Raw genomic sequence first — 17,515 nt, 5'->3', positions numbered from 1 at the left:
ATACACCCTGAGATATACCGTAATTGTTTTCACTGCTTTGCATTGAAAAAATGGGTGATTAATCAGGCGAGAAAAATGGGATCGCTCTCCTGGGATGGCCATGATTTGGCATTTTATCAGGATCTCTCATCTAGCACCCTTAGCAAACTGAGAGAGTTGCAATCTGTAACTGCAATGCTTAGACAGGAGAAGATCAAGTAGGGCTGGTTATTCCCACACGGCCTGGCATTTACTTTGAACAGTGTCATATCCAGGATTAAACTGGAGGCAGAAGCGCTGCCTACCCTCACAGTTGCAGGTTTTGCAACGGAAGCTATGGACAAGCCGCGTTATGGCCCCTTGGAAGGTTTATTTTAATTCTAAATGCCGATATGAAGATTTTGGTTAAAATTATGCAGCTTAGAGTGGAAATTATTTTGCCGCATTTGGTTGAGGACGACCAAACAGGGTTTGTGAAAGGACAGCACTCTTATACTAATACTAGATGTACTTTTCACATAATCTCATTAGCATGCAGATATAAGGTATCAGGACTGCTAGTGTCCTTGGATGCTGAAAAGGCTTTCCATACACTTAGCTGGCATTTTTTGATGGCTGTATTGTGAACTTACGAGTCTGACCAAGAGTTAATCGGCTAGATCAAAGCTTTATACTCTAGGCTGACAGTCAGAGTCCTTACAAACAAGTATCTTTCAAACCTTTTTCCAATTGAGCAAGGCACAAGGCAGGGCCCCTTGTCCCCATTGCCATTTCTTTTAGCTATAGAAGTGTTGGTACAAGCTATTCGTGCAGGTAATGATATTCAAGGGTTTGTATTTAATGGGCATTCCCATAAGATATCTTTGTGTGCCGATGATGTTTTAATATATTTGACACAGTTCTCTCACTCGCCCCTTCAACTGCTCCAACTACTGGAAGAATATGGTGCAATGTCTGGATGTAAAAGTTAATTATCAAAAGTCTGAATTATTCTTGATAGGTAGCGCTCAGGTTTCTCAGACACCAGAATTTATGTCGCACTTTAAAGTGGCGGAGTCGGGGTTCATTTACAAAACTAACTATGCCCGAATTTGTAGGAAAATCTTGGAAGATATGCAAAAATTGTCAATGTTGTATGTTTCATGGGCTGGTAGAAATGTGATTTTGAAAATGAACATATTAACAAAATTAATGTACCTGTTTCAGCATCTGCCAGTTACCCTACTCATGAAGTTTTTATTTAAACATAAATGGGCTAACGTCAAGGTTTATATGGCAGGGCAGGGCCTCCAGGCTGAAGTTAAGTACACTGTGGTGTACTAAGAATGGAGGAGGCTTTGCTCTCCCTAATTTACTGGGATATTACTGGGCTTCTAGATTGGCATGCTTGCCAGCATGGTTAAATCGAGATTTTACACAACCTTGGATGTCATTAAAGGCAGGATCGGCAGAAGGGATGCATCTGCCTCATGTTGTTTCAGCCTTTGACATCACCATGGATGCGGCAAGTGATGAGATCTAGTGTAACAGTAGCGCACATGGTAAAGTATGGCATAAGTTCTGTAAACACTTACATATACAACCAGACCACCATGCTCCATTAGCAGTTTTAAGAGAGAATCCTGGCATTTCAATTAATACATTTTATAAGGAGCTCTGCAATTGGGGGGGGGGAGGGGGGATCAGGGATTAAAGTACTTGGGACAACTCTGGGATTAAAATGACTGGACATCTTTCCAAAACTTGCAGGAGGAATTTGATATGGAAGAAGAAGGCAGAGAGGTATTTGACAAAATTAGACTGCATTTAACTAGATAAGAAGTGGTCCTGTGGGAAAGGAGAGAACCTACATAAGAACATGCCATACTGGGTCAGACCAAGGGTCCATCAAGCCCAGCATCCTGTTTCCAACAGTGGCCAATCCAGGCCATAAGAACCTGGCAAGTACCCAAAAACTAAGTCTATTCCATGTTACCATTGCTAATGGCAGTGGCTTTTTTCTAAGGGGTAGATTTTATAATTTTGTGCGAGCGCGTACTTTTGTTCGCGCACCAGGCGCGAACAAGAGTACGCGGGATTTCAATAGATATGCGAGTAGCCGCGCGTATCCATTAAAAACCGGGTTCGGCACGCGCAAGGCTGCCGATTTTGGGCCGAGCCGTGCAGCCTGCCTCTGTTCCCTCTGAGGCCGCTCCAAAATCGGAGCGGCCTCGGAGGGAACTTTCTTTCGCCCTCCCCTCACCTTCCCCTACCTAACCCACCCCCTACCTTTATCGCGCGCCATCACCCGACCCGGGGGCTGTTCCAGAGGGCGCAGCCACGCCCCTGGGCCGAAACCACGCCCGCGCCACGCCCCCGAAACGCCGCGTCGCGACCACCACGCCCCCCGGCACGCCTCTCCATGCAAGCCCCGGGACTTAGGCTCGGCGCGCGCAGGGGGGGGTTTGGGGTAGGTTTTCGGGGGTACGCGCGTACCCCTTTGGAAATCTACCCCTAAGTGAACTTAATAGCAGGTAATGGACTTCTCCTCCAAGAACTTATCCAATCCTTTTTTAAACCCAGCTACACTAACTGCACTAACCACATCCTCTGGCAAAAAATTCCAGAGTTTAATTGTGCGTTGAGTAAAAAAGAACTTTCTCCGATTAGTTTTAAATGTGCCCCATGCTAACTTCATGGAGTGCCCCCTAGTCTTTCTGCTATCCGAAAGAGTAAATAACCGGGTAGAGAAGATGTTAATGTCCATGGATGTAGGTTTTAAAATAATTTCTCCCTTATATCGTGCTATCATCCTGACTTATGAAGACAGAGAGCCCCTTACGTTCTACTACCAGCTGAAAGGCTTTGGCCAACAATGCCCATTCTCCTGGATCCAGACTCTCACTGCTTAGAAATTCTGCTCTGACGTTGTCTTTTCCAGTGACGTGGGAGGCTGAGATCATTAGATGTATTTCCGCCCATTCCATAAGGAGATCTATCTCTTGTGATACTTGCTGGCTTTTGGTTCCACCCTGGCAGTTGATGTAGGCTACCATCATTGTTTTGTCCAACATTATGCAGACTGCTTGACCCTGGAGTATGTAGCTGAATTGTAGACACACCAATCTGACTGCCCAGGCTTCCAGGCGGTTTATGCTCCAGAGGGCTTCTTCCTTGGTCCAATCTTCCTGGGCCATGAATTCCCAACAGTGAGCTCCCCAGCCCTAGAGGCTCACGTCTGTTGTGAGGACCAGCCAGATTGGAGAGGACACAGGTACATCCCTGTTCAGATGAGCTTCCTGCAGCCACCACTGGAGCCAAGAGCACACTTCCATCAGAAAGTGGAGATGAATTGAATAGTCTTGAGACTGCGGGTTTCAACGTGACAGCATTGAAGAGGGTCGCATGTGTGCCCTCGCCCACAACACTACTTCCAGGGTTGCCACCATCAAACCTTGAAGATATCTCCGCACCGTCGGGCGTATCGTGCTCATCAACTGACACACTTGGGACATCAACTTCCTTATCCGTGTGGTTGAAATGAAGACCATGCCCTGCTTGCTGTCGAATCGGACTCCCAGAAATTCCAAGGACTGGGAGGGTTTGAGACTGCTTTTGTCCAGGTTTACGACCCAAGTGAGTTCCTGAAGCAAGGAGGTAATCCTGTTGGTCACCCAGAGACTCTTCCACGGACTTTGCTTGGCTCAACCAGTCATCCAAGTATGAGTGCACCAGGATTCCCTCTTTTCTCAATGTTGCCACTACGACCACCATAATCTTGGAAAATGTTCTGGGGGTGGTGGCCAAGCCAAAGGGCAGTGCCCAAAACTGATAATGGCGACCCAGTACTGCAAAGCATAAGAAATTTTCTTGATGGATTGGAATATGTAGGTAGGTCTCAGATAGGTCCAGGGAGGTTAAGAACTCTTTCGATTGTACGGCCATCATCACAGAGTGTAGGGTTTCCATGCAGAAATGAATCATTCGTAGATGTTGGTTGAAGCTCTTGAGGTCCAGGGTGGGGCGAAAGGAACCTTCTTTCTTGGGTACGATGAAATAGATGGAATAACACCCCATATTTTCCTGGGGTGTGGGTACTGGGATTATAGCCCTCATCCTGAGGAGCCTTAGCACGGTAGTCTCCGTTGCCTGCTTCTTGTGCTGGGAGTGGCAAGGAGATATCATGAATATGTCCCGAGGAGTGCTGCAAAATTCCAGTGCATATCCTTTTCATATGACCCTCAGCACTCATTTGTCCGAAGTGATACTGATCCACCGTTGGTAGAAGAGGGACAGTCGATCCCCTATCTCCTTGTTCCGAAGATGGGTTGGCAAAATTTCATTTGGGGGTTCGGGACAAACCTGAACCCGAGCCTGCCCCTCTCTTGGGCTGTCGGCTCCAAAAGGACAGAAACCTCCCAAAGGATCGATACCTCTGAAATGTTGAGTTTCTGTAGGAGCTAAAGCATTGGGAGCCCTTGGATCAACCCCTCATAGGGGTGCTGTAATCTTCTGGTAACCAGGGAACTGGAGATTCACCCCATTTACTGGCCAGCTTTTCCAATTCGCTTCCGAAGAGAAGTAACCCTTTAAAGGGTATCTTTGTGAGATTTGCCTTAGAGGCTGCGTCTGATGACCAATTCCGGAGCCATAGCTATCTTCTGGCCACCACCACTGAGGCCACTCCTCTGGACGAGGTACGGACTAGGTCCAAGCCCATGTCAGCGAAAAAGGCGGTAGTAGGTTCCATAACCACTCTAGAATTCACCCCCGAGTCATCCACCTCCCGAGAGAGGAGCAGGTACAAACGAGCTACCAGGGCACAACAAGAAGCAATCTGTAAGGTCATTGCTATTGTGTCAAAGGCTTGTTTAAGGATGGACTCCATCCATCTATCATTCACATCCTTTAAGACTGATCCTCCCTCCACTGGGAAAGTTGTTCGCTTAGAGATGGCACAGACCAGCGCATCCACTTTAGGGAAACACAAACGTTCTCTCACTGCCAGATCCAGTGGGTATAGAGCTTCTAACACTTGTCCACCTTTAAAACTTGTTTCTGGGGCGTCCCATTCCAGTTCAATCAACTCCTGGATGGCTTCCAGTACTAGAAAGTAGCAAGAGGCTTTCCGTAGGGAAAACAGAATGGGATTCTTCTTTGGTTCCATCAGAGAGTCCACCCAGGAACTCCCAGCATCTTTAGTGTCTGGGAAACCAGGTCCAGCAATTCGTCTCTATGGAAAAATCATAATATGGTCCAATACGGTTCTAAACCAGGGGGAATTTCCCCATCTTCCAAGGAATCTGTAGCCTCCTCTTTGTCAGAGGTCTGCCGTTAGGACTGGGAAAGGGAGGGCTTACCGGCTGAGGTTCCATCCAGATAGGGGCAAGTAAGGTAGCAGACTGTGCCTGTACGAAGGCTTGAAGGCCTTCCAGTTAAGGCTGTGGCTGGCTCATCCTCTGAATGGGAGAAGCTGGGCTTAGCAAGTCCGGGGAGGCCAACTCTCCTTGGGCTTCCTCGCAATGCTGACATAAACAAGAATCCAGGTCAAACTGTGCAGCCCTAATATGACAAGCAGTGCAGAGAGAAAGGCGCTTATGTTTCTTTGCTGCACTGTGCGTACTGATGTTCTATGGTGGACAATACAGCACGTGACAAAGACGTGCACAAGAAGGCACCGCCGCGGCCTACCACGCGGTGTGCCGGCCAAGCCTAAAGCGGGGCCTAGCCCACTGGGAGGCTGCTCAACCCACTCGGAAGCCTACTTCCCCTTACCTCAATGGGATCAGGAACGATGATGGTATGCCGAGCAAGGAAAATCCAACTTTTTTTTTTCTTAAACTTACCTGTGCTCAGCGCTTACTGGCTGCGTACAGAGACTATCTTCGGCTGCGGGGGGCCAGGGCTTTGGCAGTCACTGCCACGCTCAGCTTCCTGCACCACTGCCTTTCAGCTGCCTACAGCAGCAAAGTCCACGTCGGGAACAGTCTACCGGACCAAGGAATTCCACTGAGGGATTTCGTAAATCACCTCAGGAATTCTCAACTAGGGGAAGGACCTTTAGGTATCTCCGCAGGAGAGCGGGGCCTAAATCTTTTCTCCAATTTTAAAGTAGAATTTCTTCTTCCAAAAAGTACAGCAATCCCCATAGGGAAAGCACATCCACCATCTGCTGGAGATGGAGAAATACTGAAGGGCTGAGGTCACCACAAGGATGTAAGTAGGGTTATGTCAGCTTTGAAACCTGACTCAGTCTCCATCTGCTGGCAGAGAAGCATAACCCATTGGTCCTGAGTCCATTTCGCTACACACTAGGAAAAGATAATTTCAATTCCTGGCTCAAAACCTGGTGTAAAGACAGTGGTTTTAGATATATTAAGGCTGGGGCTGTGTATGGAGCAGTAACAGGCTAATTAGTAAGGATGGTCTACATTTGTCTCTGGCAGGAAAGAGGATACTAAGTGAGAAAATCAGATCATACATTTAAACTATAGGGCAGGGGTGGCAGGAAGTGGACAATGAAATTGGCATGTCACCCCCAAGCAATACAGAAAGTGGGAGGAAAAAATAAAATCAATCAGTTCAAAAAAAGCACAAAAGGTGACTAGAAAGAATAGCAAACCTCAGAAAGCTATGACCACAAATGCTCAGTTTGGGCAATAAAACCCAGGCCCTAATAGTGGAGGCAGACAAGGACATTGTTGCTGTTACAAAGAAATGATCATAGATTCTCATGATTGGGATATAGCCATCCTGGACTATAACTTGTTAAGGAAGGACATAGAGAACAGAAAAGGGGAAGGAGCAGAGTTTATGTCAAAACTGAACTGCAAGGGTCATGGGGATAGGTTAGAAGCATTATGGAATGTCCTAAAAAAGAAGATGGTACTTCCATTTTTACTGGTATGGTGTACAGGTCTTCAAATTAAACAGAAGAACTGGACAGAGATCTGGTCGAACATGTCCAAAAAGTGGGAAAGAACGGAGAAGTGTTGCTCATAGGAAAATTAGTTCTTACCTGTTAATTTTCATTCCTGTAGTACCACGGATCAGTCCAGACCGTGGGTTGAGCCTCCTGTCCAGCAGATGGAGACAGACCAAAACTGAAAGGATATCCTTTATGAGGACAAAGCCTAGCCTGCATCCCTGAGTATAACCATTGTCAAAGCAGATAAGAACCAAGATAACCAAGAAAAAAGATCAAGCAAATAACCAAAAAACTCAAGTGAGTAACAGACTAACCAACATGGAAAGAACTCTGTAGTAGAACGCTTGCATATCCTTAGTCATCAACATATGCTTCCGGTGTCCTTAAGGTAATGATAGGTGACTTTCATCCAGAGACCCGTAGTAAGAAGCTTCGAGTGGACGGCAGAAAAAGAAAAACAGGGAAGGGTGTCTGGACTGATTCGTGGTACTACAGGAATGAAAATTAACAGGTAAGAACTAATTTTCCTGTCCCTGTACGTACCCGGATCAGTCCAGACTGTGGGATGTCCTGCTTGAAGCACCTGACGACCGAAAGAACCAAAAACCGGTGCTTGCACATCCAGACGGTAATGACGAGCAAAAGTATGCAGGGAAGACCACGTAGCGGCCCTGCAAATTTCCTGCAGATAGACAGATTGACTCTCCGTCCACGAAATAGCCTGAGAACGCAAGGAGTGGGCTTTCAACCCTTCAGGAACCGCTCAGCCCTGGCAGATATAGGCTGACGAGATTGCCTCGGTTGGGCACTCTGCCTTTTAAGGGTAAGTTGCTCTTCGGCGAGGACCTTGAGCAGCTTATTAATTCCTTGGGTGAGAACAAGGTTCATGAGCTGCCTGAGGACCGCCCGAAACTGTCTAGAGCTTTTGTTCCTTCTCGTACCCGCTTCCGGGGCCAGCGTAGATTTAATGCTCGGGCATGAGGTGCCTCTACTAGAGGTTATTCTTCCAGATCACAATCCTGGTCTCAGCCCTTTCAAGGTCCTTTCGAGATGGGGCTACTCAGCATCCCACGCCCAAACCGGCTTCCCAATGAGATTCAGCCGGCCCATTCCTCCGTTCCCAACCTCGGTGGTCGTCTCTCCCTGTTTTATGAGGAATGGGCCAAAATTACGTCAGACCAGTGAGTCCTTGAGATAATAAGGCTGAGACCAGGATTGTGATCTGGAAGAATAACCTCTAGTAGAGGCACCTCATGCCAAATTTGACTCCTCACCCTCCTCCGAATCGGGGGCTGCCGAAACTCCCAAAATGGCCGTCGTTCCTGCGGTTTGCCGACCTGGGAACAGCCTTGCCATGCGGTGGGAGGAGTGACCCCGGGCTTGAGTGGAAGTCGCTGCCGGGGAGGGCCCTTCACCTCCCGGCAGGCATCCAGAGCACAGGCCCTTGCACGAAAGGCACGACGAGGGCTCTCCACGCGCAAGGCAGCACTGTGATCGCGGCATGCTCTGTGAGAAGCCGCAAGCAGGAAGAAATCAGCTGGGCTGTGCTGCCGGGAGGAGCAGAGGCAGCGGATCGAACCCTGCTCACTCCTCAAAGAAAACTTCGGCTGCCGCCCAATAAATAGAACAAAAAGGCCATATTTTAAAAATACACAGATTTTTTTTTTTACTGTGCACTTAGCATAGGGACATAAAAGCCCTCTGAGTCAAGGCCGGGGAAAGAGACGTCCCGGAACAAAGGCAGCCAGGTAGGGGGGGAGTGACTGGACCACCAGTTTCACCCCCCGTAGGATCACCGGGAAAGGGACCTAGGCTACTGAACACAAGGGGCAAGCCCTCCTAGGCCCCGCAAAAGCGAGGAGACAGCACTGTCTCCTGAGATAAAAGGAAAGGGAATTTTGTCTTTGGTTTGTTTTTTTTTTTTTTAATTGAGACAAAAGAAAAAGTATTTGCTTGATCCTGTATAAGAAAGGAAGAATATAACCAATCAGAGAAAGGGCTAACTAGGAAAAGACAGGGAACCGCAGGGTGAGCTGTCCCATCTGCTGGAGACAGACAAATACTGAGGGTTGCAGGATAGGCTCTGTCCTCATATAGGATATCCTTTCGGTTTTGGTCTGTCTCCACCTGCTGGAAAGGAGGCTCAACCCATGGTCTGGACTGATCCGGGTACGTACAGGGAATGGAAATTTTAACCTGTCAGATATGGACTGGAGTATCCCTTCTGCAGAATCTACAACAAGTAGAGAGATAGTGGATGCCCTTCAAGAGGCTCTGCTCAAAAAACTGTAACGGAGGGAGGATGTGATACTCAACCTAGTGCTCATTAATGAGGATAATGTCTCTAATGTTCTTTAGGTGCCCACCTAAGCACCAGTGATCATAAGACGATATGAATTATCACAAATAGGATACAGAGAAGTGACACAAAAACCCAAGTTTTGAATTTCAAAAATACAAACTGTCAAAATGGGGGATGTACCTTGAGGAAGAACTAGAAGACAGAGAAAAAGGGTGAGGAGGATTCATGGGTCAAATTAAAAAGAGTTATTATAAAGGCAACAAATCTATATGTTAGAAAAGTAAACAAAAGAAAGAGGAAAAAGAAACTGATCTGATTCTTAAAGGAAGTGGCTGAAAAAATAAAGGCAAAAAGAACAGCATTCATGAAGCATGAAGGATCCCAAAAAGAGGAACACAGGGAAGAATACCTGGTGAAACTGAGGGAGGCAAAGAGAGAAATCAGTGAAGTAAAAGGTCAAGCAGAAGAAAGGATTGCCAAAGAGGTAAAGTGAGGTGACAAAACATTTTTCAGATATATCATAAAAAGAAGAAAGGCCCAAAGTGGTATTGTGAAATTGAAAGATGACAAGGATCAATGTGTAGAGAGAGATGAAGAAATCGCAGAAATATTAAGCAAATACTTCAGTTCAGTGTTCACTAAAGATGACCCTGGAGAAGGGCCATTGCTAGTTGACAAGACCATACATGGAAGTAGAATAGACGTATTTCCATTTACAGAAGAGAATGTATGGGAAGAGCTAGGAAAACAAAGCGGACAAGGCCATGGGGCTGGATGAGATACACCCCAGGATAGTAAGGGTGCTCAGAAATGTGCTGGCGATGCACCGAAGCAATGAGTACAGCCATGGTGCCAATGTACAAAGAATCGTGTACACCCATGGTGCTAAAGCACTGAAACATCAAGTGCACCCATGGTGCCAATGCATCGAATTGGTGCCGAAACCTCAAGTTGTTGCCGAAGTATCGAGCACACCTATGGTGCCAATTCACAGAGTTGGTGCTAAAGCACTGAGTGCACCCATGGTGCCAATGTATCAAGCTGGTGCAGAATCATCAAATGCATCAATGGTGCCGATGCACTGATTGAGCCGATGAAAAAACATCAAGCACATTGATGATACTGATGAGTCAAAGAGCTTGCACTGATGCAGCAGACAAGAGCTGAGAGATCTATTGTGTCGGGGTATTCCTGCATCAACGCCACTTCTGTATCAATGGCACTTGTGTAGGCAGCCCCAAATGCACCTATAATCGATGGCACCAGATGCACCCTCTTCGTGGTGCTTGCACCAGACACTGTGTCGACAGAGGTGGGCAGACCTATGTTTTAAGGCACTGAGTAGCGGTATTTCTTCTGTGCCTAATCCTGAGACTACACTGGATCCAGAATCTGGTACCAAAGGGAAGGGAAGGAGCTCTTAATCGAGTGTGTCTCTCAGACATGGATTCAGACCTATGTTGAGGGGCTACCTACACAGTGACAAAAAATGTGAATAAACAGAGGCCCTATGCCAGATATATAACATATTTCATGAACAAGAGAGGGAAGCAAAAAAAGCCAATGGATACCCTGAACTTAAGACTTATGAAATGAATACCCATAAATATTTAAAATTGAACTCCACAGGATAAATGAATTTAAAGGAAGGAAGAAAAGACTTCATAAACAGACTGTGGCAAACAGTTGCCTAAAGCGGTTGGGCTACTTAATCATCAGTCTTTAAAAAAACCTCCATTTTTTTTTTTTTTAAAGGTGAGCAGTGTCCTCAAAATCAAAAATGCACAAATTAACTTTTCTTGTAAAACTGTGGATTCCTTCTGTGCTTTGAATCAAGCTTCATTTATACCACTTTAGGCAACCGATAGTCAGTTTATGAAGTCTTTTTTCCTCCTTTTAAATTCATTTATCCTGTGGGGTGCAATTTAAATATTTGTGGGTACTCGTTTCATAAGTCGTATGAAGAAGAGAGGGTACACATCTGTGAGGAAGCGCAGACAAAAAGACTGAAGGGCTCACAAGGTGACACGTGCGCATGAACTCCCACACATGCCGAGTAGCAAAAGCTCTAGTGAGCTGAGAGAAATGGGTATGTCCAGGACCGAGGGATATCACATCACCCATGGGATATAGCTAATTCAGCTCTGCTTGTCGTCAAAGAAACACTTTTAGTAACAAGAATTCTGGTGCTACAATTTGTGCATTTGATCAATATTCCACACACAAATGACCGAATATGTCTGATTTGGTTTATATACCATTTCACATTCAGGACTGAAAACAAAAAAAATTCAAGCAAGCCAGAATAGGCTGATCAAAAAACTGCTTGCTAGTGTTTAGTTCTGCTCCTCCCCAGCTAGGTGGGGAGAGGCAGAACTAAATTGCTTCCCCTATCGTCTTTAATGGGGAACAAAATGAAATAAAAATGAAATTAAATTTTGTTAGTGCTTTTGTTTTGTTATTTTTCATTTCAAAATGAAAGCACATGCCTAATAGAGAAGAGAGAGAAAGGAAAGGGTATTCCTGAAGCAGACTCCAGCTTCAGGGTTAAAAGCTCATTACAAGTGCTGCCCTTGAGAGGGGATGGCACTGTCCACAAGATAAGGAGTTTTCTCTTTTAGCTCCTGGCAGGGGACACATGAGAACATCCCTGAAACCTCTGTATCACTCTCCATTCCTCCACAGCTTTGCTTCTGTTCCTCATTCATCCATTTCATATTCTTCTTCTCAGGGGAAAGTGCCTAGTGCAGATGTAAGCCATGATCGACAAACTGTTGCCAAGGCTGGTGGAAGCACTAAGCAGCCACCTACAGCAAGGCTGTAACGTTCACTTAGGGTGCCTAATACCCTTGCACTGGCCCTGACTGTTGCAAATAAAGTGCTCTGTGTATTTTTACAGTGTAATACAACGCCATACACGTGTGGATTTCATAATCCAAGACCAATGCTCTCTCACCCCTCCTCAGGAAACAATTAGAAACAGTGTGCGTACACTACAGACATCTTTCCTAGACAGACAAATGAACTATTTCTTATACTCTGGCTGCATTTCACTCACCTGCTTTGGCATATGCAAGTGCCACTTCTGCAAGTCTCCGGCAACTGGCTTCGTTCTGCAGTGTGCCATCCTCCCTCAGGATACCTGAAAAAATACATCGGCACAAATGTGGGGCACATTACTTCTACATCCTCAGAATGGTTTGCACTTTCTGTATGAGGTATATATATGTTTGTCTAAAAAATGTGGCTAATCACAAAGAGCAGTATTGCGAACCTGTTCGCTCAAAACACCAAAAATCACAAAAGGTATCGCCAAATCTATTCTGAAAACAGTACTTCACTTTTCACCACACTAATATTATAGAAACATTTTTGTTAGAAAAATTTTTTGTAGAAAGACGGGACCGCATCAGCAAGGCTTTGACGACGTACTCAGTGCCTTACCGAGCCATCCGGTCTTTTCAATCATTTGCGGCCCGTCTGATTGAAAAGACAGGACGGCTCGGTAAGGCACTGAGTACGTCGTCAAAAGTTTGCTGATGCGGTCCCGTCTTTCTACAAAAAATTTTTCTAACAAAAATGTTTCTATAATATTAGTGTGGTGAAAAGTGAAGTACTGTTTTCAGAATAGATTTGGCGATACCTTTTGTGATTTTTGGCGTTTCTAAAAAATGTGACATTAACAGAACCTGGGAACTTTTAAAAGAGATCTTTACAGACACAAGGAGAATGCTGTCGTCAATACTTGAGAAAAATGTAACATTCTGAATCCAAGAAAAAAAATGCTATTCTGTATGAAATAGTGCCATGTGCACTCCGAAAGCAGTTTTTCTAAGGCAGCACAAAGATTTGGCCATGCAGAAGTGTTCGCTAAGAAATTTGCCTTGTTCTACAGGTGACAATTTCATCAGTTCTCTCTCCTGCAGGCCGATGCAATATCGGGCACTAAGGTCAGCGCGCCGCTGAATGCACGGTAGGACCCACATTTTGGACACACTAGTCTTATGCCCGATGCAATACCGAGATCAGCGTGTCCAAATCGCACATCCAAACCAGCAGGTAGCTAATAGCACTCATCACATGTAAATGCATGTTGATGAGGCTATTAGCTAGTATGCCCGATGTAAAATGTTACCACACACTGGACGCGCACGTTTTTACATTCAAAAATTAACGCCAGCCCTGGAGCTGGAGTTAAGTTTTGAAGTGCTCCAAGCCATGCACAGAAAAGCAGAAAATTCTGCTTTTCTGTGGTTCCTCCGACTTAATATTGTTATGATACTAAGCAGGAGGAACCACAGAAGCAGCAAAAAAAAAAAGAAAAAAAAAAAAAAGGTCTTTAATGCAGTCAGGTTAGGAAAAGAGAGATGCTCAATTTACGAGCGCCCATTATCTTAATCCATGGCTATGCACGGGTTAGGAAAACGGTCGCTCATAAAATCGAGCGTCCATGTTCCTAACCTGCGCACAGCCACGTCTCCTGGGCACTTGATGCCACAGACACGCTAGGGACGCACAATTTATCCCTAATGCATCCTTTTTAGTGTGGCGGCTCATTTGCCTATTGCATCAAGTGCCCAGGAGAGTCGATTGTGCACGCGTTACAACAAGTGTCCAGTTTGGATACACATTTTTAGCTCGTTGGTACTGCATCAGTCTGCTGCCATTTAGTCTCTCCCTATCCCACTTTAGCATGGAAAAGATGATCCACAATGTGCCCATTTTATGTTGGCTGAGGCACAAAGCTGCATATGTTAGAGTCGGGAGTAATATAAAGAAAAACTCTTCATAGAAGGAGTGGGTGGTACGCGCCTCCCAGTGTGGATGATGGGATCAAAATAGGTAACAAAATTCAAGAAAGTCCGAGATAAGCACAGAGGATCCTTAGCATGGGAAAGGAAATGTAAAGCTGGAAATCATGTAAAGCCTATAGTAATACAACAGAAAGAGAAAAACTGGGCAAAGACTAGATGGGCCTTATTGTTCATAACTACTGCCAAAATTTGTTTAGGCTTTTTTTCAATGGCATTTTGCAAGCAGGAGCATACCTCTTACAGCTAATTTTGCAGGAGACAGAAGGAATTCAGATTACAGATATTTTCACCCCATGATCACATTTCTGGCTAAGGAAAGGGCAAAGTAGGCTTATTTAAATGGTTTGGCTTGATCCTTGTTTTTTTTCCCCAAGGATAGGGACATTTTTACTACATCTACATCTAGAACCAGAAGGTACCACAGTATGTCCTCACAGACAGCACTCCAGTCAGATATGGTTTAAATATCTGAGTAACCCTAAACCAACAAGGAACTGGACGGCTGGGCTTTGCTCACCACAGTGCCCATGGGAAGTGTAGGGACACAGACAGACATCACAGGCAACAAGCAGCTCTGGGAATACAGCACGAATTTTCTGGACAGCTTGGATTGCTGGAGTGTCCACAGAGTCAGCAGATGAGCCCCTGCTATCCTATAAAAAGATAATCTGGTTAATAATCACAACAGCATGAGAAGGAAGAGAACTAAAAAATGTATATACTACTTATTACTTATATAGTGCTACTCACCAGCATTCTACAAATCACACAAGAGACAGTGTCTGCTCAATAGAGCTTACAATATAACCAAGACAATCAGGGCAAAAGAGACTTTGGAAATTTCATTTATTAAGAAAATAAGGTTGTTTCCAGTGTTGTCGACTAGCTAGACAGTGGACCCTTAGGCCGGCCTGCGGAAGACCTGGGGTAGTTGGACTATGGCCTCGGGGCAGCAGGCCGGTAGGCAGACCAGGCTGGTGTAGACAGTAGGCTTCACCCGGAGACTGGTGCTCCCCCGGGAGGAGCCCTTGGGAGCCCAGCCGCTTGGGACTCAGGAGGTTCACCCTGGAAGCCGGTGGCCCCCTGGGAGGAGCCCGTAGGAACCCGGCCGCTGGGACTTAGGTGATCTCTGGTCCGGATCTTGAATAGGCTGGAACTGGAGTGGATGAAGGAGGCCTGGCAGGAACTGCAGCGAGCCGAACACAGGCAGAGAGAAACCAGGCAGGAACTGTAGCGGGCTGAAGGCAGGCAGAGCAGGACCAAGCAGGAACTGTAGCGGGCTGAAGGCAGGCAGAGCAGGACCAAGCAGGAACTGTAGCGGGCTGAAGGCAGGCAGAGCGAGACCAGGCAGGAACCTGGACAGGTGCTGAAGCAGGCAAGAGCTGAGAGGTTAGAAGTGCGAGCAAGTCATGTAGTAGACCAAGCAGGCAGGCAGGCAGGTACGGTGTGCGAGGGAGTCACACACCAGAGCTCAGGGCAACTGGGCACCGCAAGGGACCCGGTTGCAAGGCGTCGTAGTGGGGTCCGCGGGGAGTTTAAGTAGGACTGGGCATCTGACGTCAGGAGGGGGGCGGAGCACGCTCTGGCGGGAAACGGGCTATATCAGTGCCGTGACAGCGCGAGCGCGTGCGCCTAAGGAGCTCAGGGTAATGGCGTCTCCCCCGCGGAGATGCTCACGGAGCTGGTTCAGGCATAGAGTGGCCCAGCTGGGACTTTGAGGTAAGGGCCGGGACGCGAGGGTTGCGGAGCGGACCGCAACGTCCAGAGTATCCTTTCATTTGAATGAGATCCAACTCCTGAGCACTGATACCTCAGATATTTAAATGTCCCTATGTATCTACCCTATCTCACATTTCCTCTAGGGGAGTGGTTCCCAAGCCTGTCCTGGAAGACCCCCAGTCAGTCAGGTTTTTTGGATAACCACAATGAATATGCATGAGATAAATTTGCATGCACTGCCCCCATGCCATACAAATTCTCTCTCATGCATATTCATTGTGGATATCCTGAAAACCTTATTGGATGGGGATCCTCCTGGACAGGTTTAGGATCCTCTGCTCTAGGGTATACATGTTTAGATCTTTAAGTATGTCCCCATATGCTTTCCTACAAAGACCACTGACCATTTCTGTAGTTATCTTCTGGACCAGCTCCATCCTTTTTATATCCTACTGAAGTATGGTCTTCAGAACTGTGCAGAGTACTCCAAATGTGGTCTCACCAGACTCTTATAGAGGAACAATATTACCTTTTTTCTGTTGACCATTCCTCTCCCTATGTAAACAGGTCTCTTTTGGGCTTTTGCTGTTGCCTTAGCCACCTGTTTTGCCACCTTGAGATCAGACATGATCACCATCAAATTCTGCTCTTGTTCAGAGCTTATACTTTCACCTTCTGTACCAGACCCTGGGTTTTTCACAGCCCGAATGAATGACATTAAAACACAGCTACCAGACCCTAGCCTATTACATAAGAATATAAGATTTTCCATATTAGGTTAGACTGAGGGTCTATCAAGCCCAGTATCCTATTTCCAACTGTTGCCAGTCCAAAACAGTAGATAGATCCCATGTTGCTAATGTCCAGGGATTAATAGTGTGTTGAATGAAAAAGAATTTACTCCAATTTGTTTTAAATGTGCTACTTTCTAACTTGGAGTGTCTCCTTGTTTTTGAATTTTTTTGAAAGAGTAAATAACGGATTAACATTTACCCGTTCTATTCCACTCATGATTTTAAAGACTTATCATACATATCCTTCTGCCATCCATCATTTTGGTTGCCATTCTATACTTTTTCCAGTTCAGCTATATCTTTTTTGAGATGAGATGACCAGAACTACACACAGTACTCTAGCTGCAGTCTCCCCATGGAACAATAAAGAGCTATTATAACATTCTCCATTCCTTTCCCAATAATTCCTAACATTGTTTGCTTTTTTTTTTTTTTTTTAAACTGCTGCTGCACACCAAGGATATCAAAGTATTGTTCACAATGATGCCCGGATCCTTTTCCAGGGTGGTAACTCCTAATATGGAACATAACACCATGTAAATATAGTGTGGGTTACTTTTCCCCATGTGCATCACTTTGCACTTGCCACATTAAATGTCATTTACCAATTGGTTGCCCATTTTCCAAGTCTCACAAGGTCCTTCTGCAATTTTTCACAACCAACTTATGATTTCACAATTCAAAATAATTTTGTGCCATCTGAAAATTTGATTACCACACATAACTTTTTGGAGATCATATACATACATACATATATACATACATACATATACATATATACACATATATACATATATATATATATATATATACATACATATATATACATACATATATATACATATATATATATATACATACATATCTATATATACATACATATATATACATACATATATATACACATATACATACATATATATATATATATATACACATATACATACATATATATACACATATATATATACACATATATATACACATATACATACATATA

At 45.3% G+C, this 17,515-nt stretch overlaps 1 protein-coding gene across 3 annotated transcripts in view; it reads right to left on the bottom strand.

Annotated features, from left to right (window-relative positions):
- Positions 1-17,515, bottom strand: part of ALAD (aminolevulinate dehydratase) — a 110,805-nt gene that overhangs the window by 70,443 nt on the left and 22,847 nt on the right. For all 3 annotated transcript variants that reach the window (XM_029613384.1, XM_029613383.1, XM_029613385.1), the window contains exons 5-6: positions 14,520-14,655; positions 12,247-12,330 (exon numbers count right to left, since the gene is read on the bottom strand). In XM_029613384.1, coding sequence (XP_029469244.1) covers positions 12,247-12,330; positions 14,520-14,655 — 220 coding nt within the window. The remainder of the gene's footprint in view (positions 1-12,246; positions 12,331-14,519; positions 14,656-17,515) is intronic.

The sequence above is a fragment of the Rhinatrema bivittatum genome, chromosome 8 (genome assembly GCF_901001135.1).
Source record: "Rhinatrema bivittatum chromosome 8, aRhiBiv1.1, whole genome shotgun sequence".
In the NCBI taxonomy this organism is placed as follows: domain Eukaryota; kingdom Metazoa; phylum Chordata; class Amphibia; order Gymnophiona; family Rhinatrematidae; genus Rhinatrema; species Rhinatrema bivittatum.
Note: the sequence above shows the minus strand (reverse complement) of the source record. Positions and strands in the feature narration are given on the sequence as shown.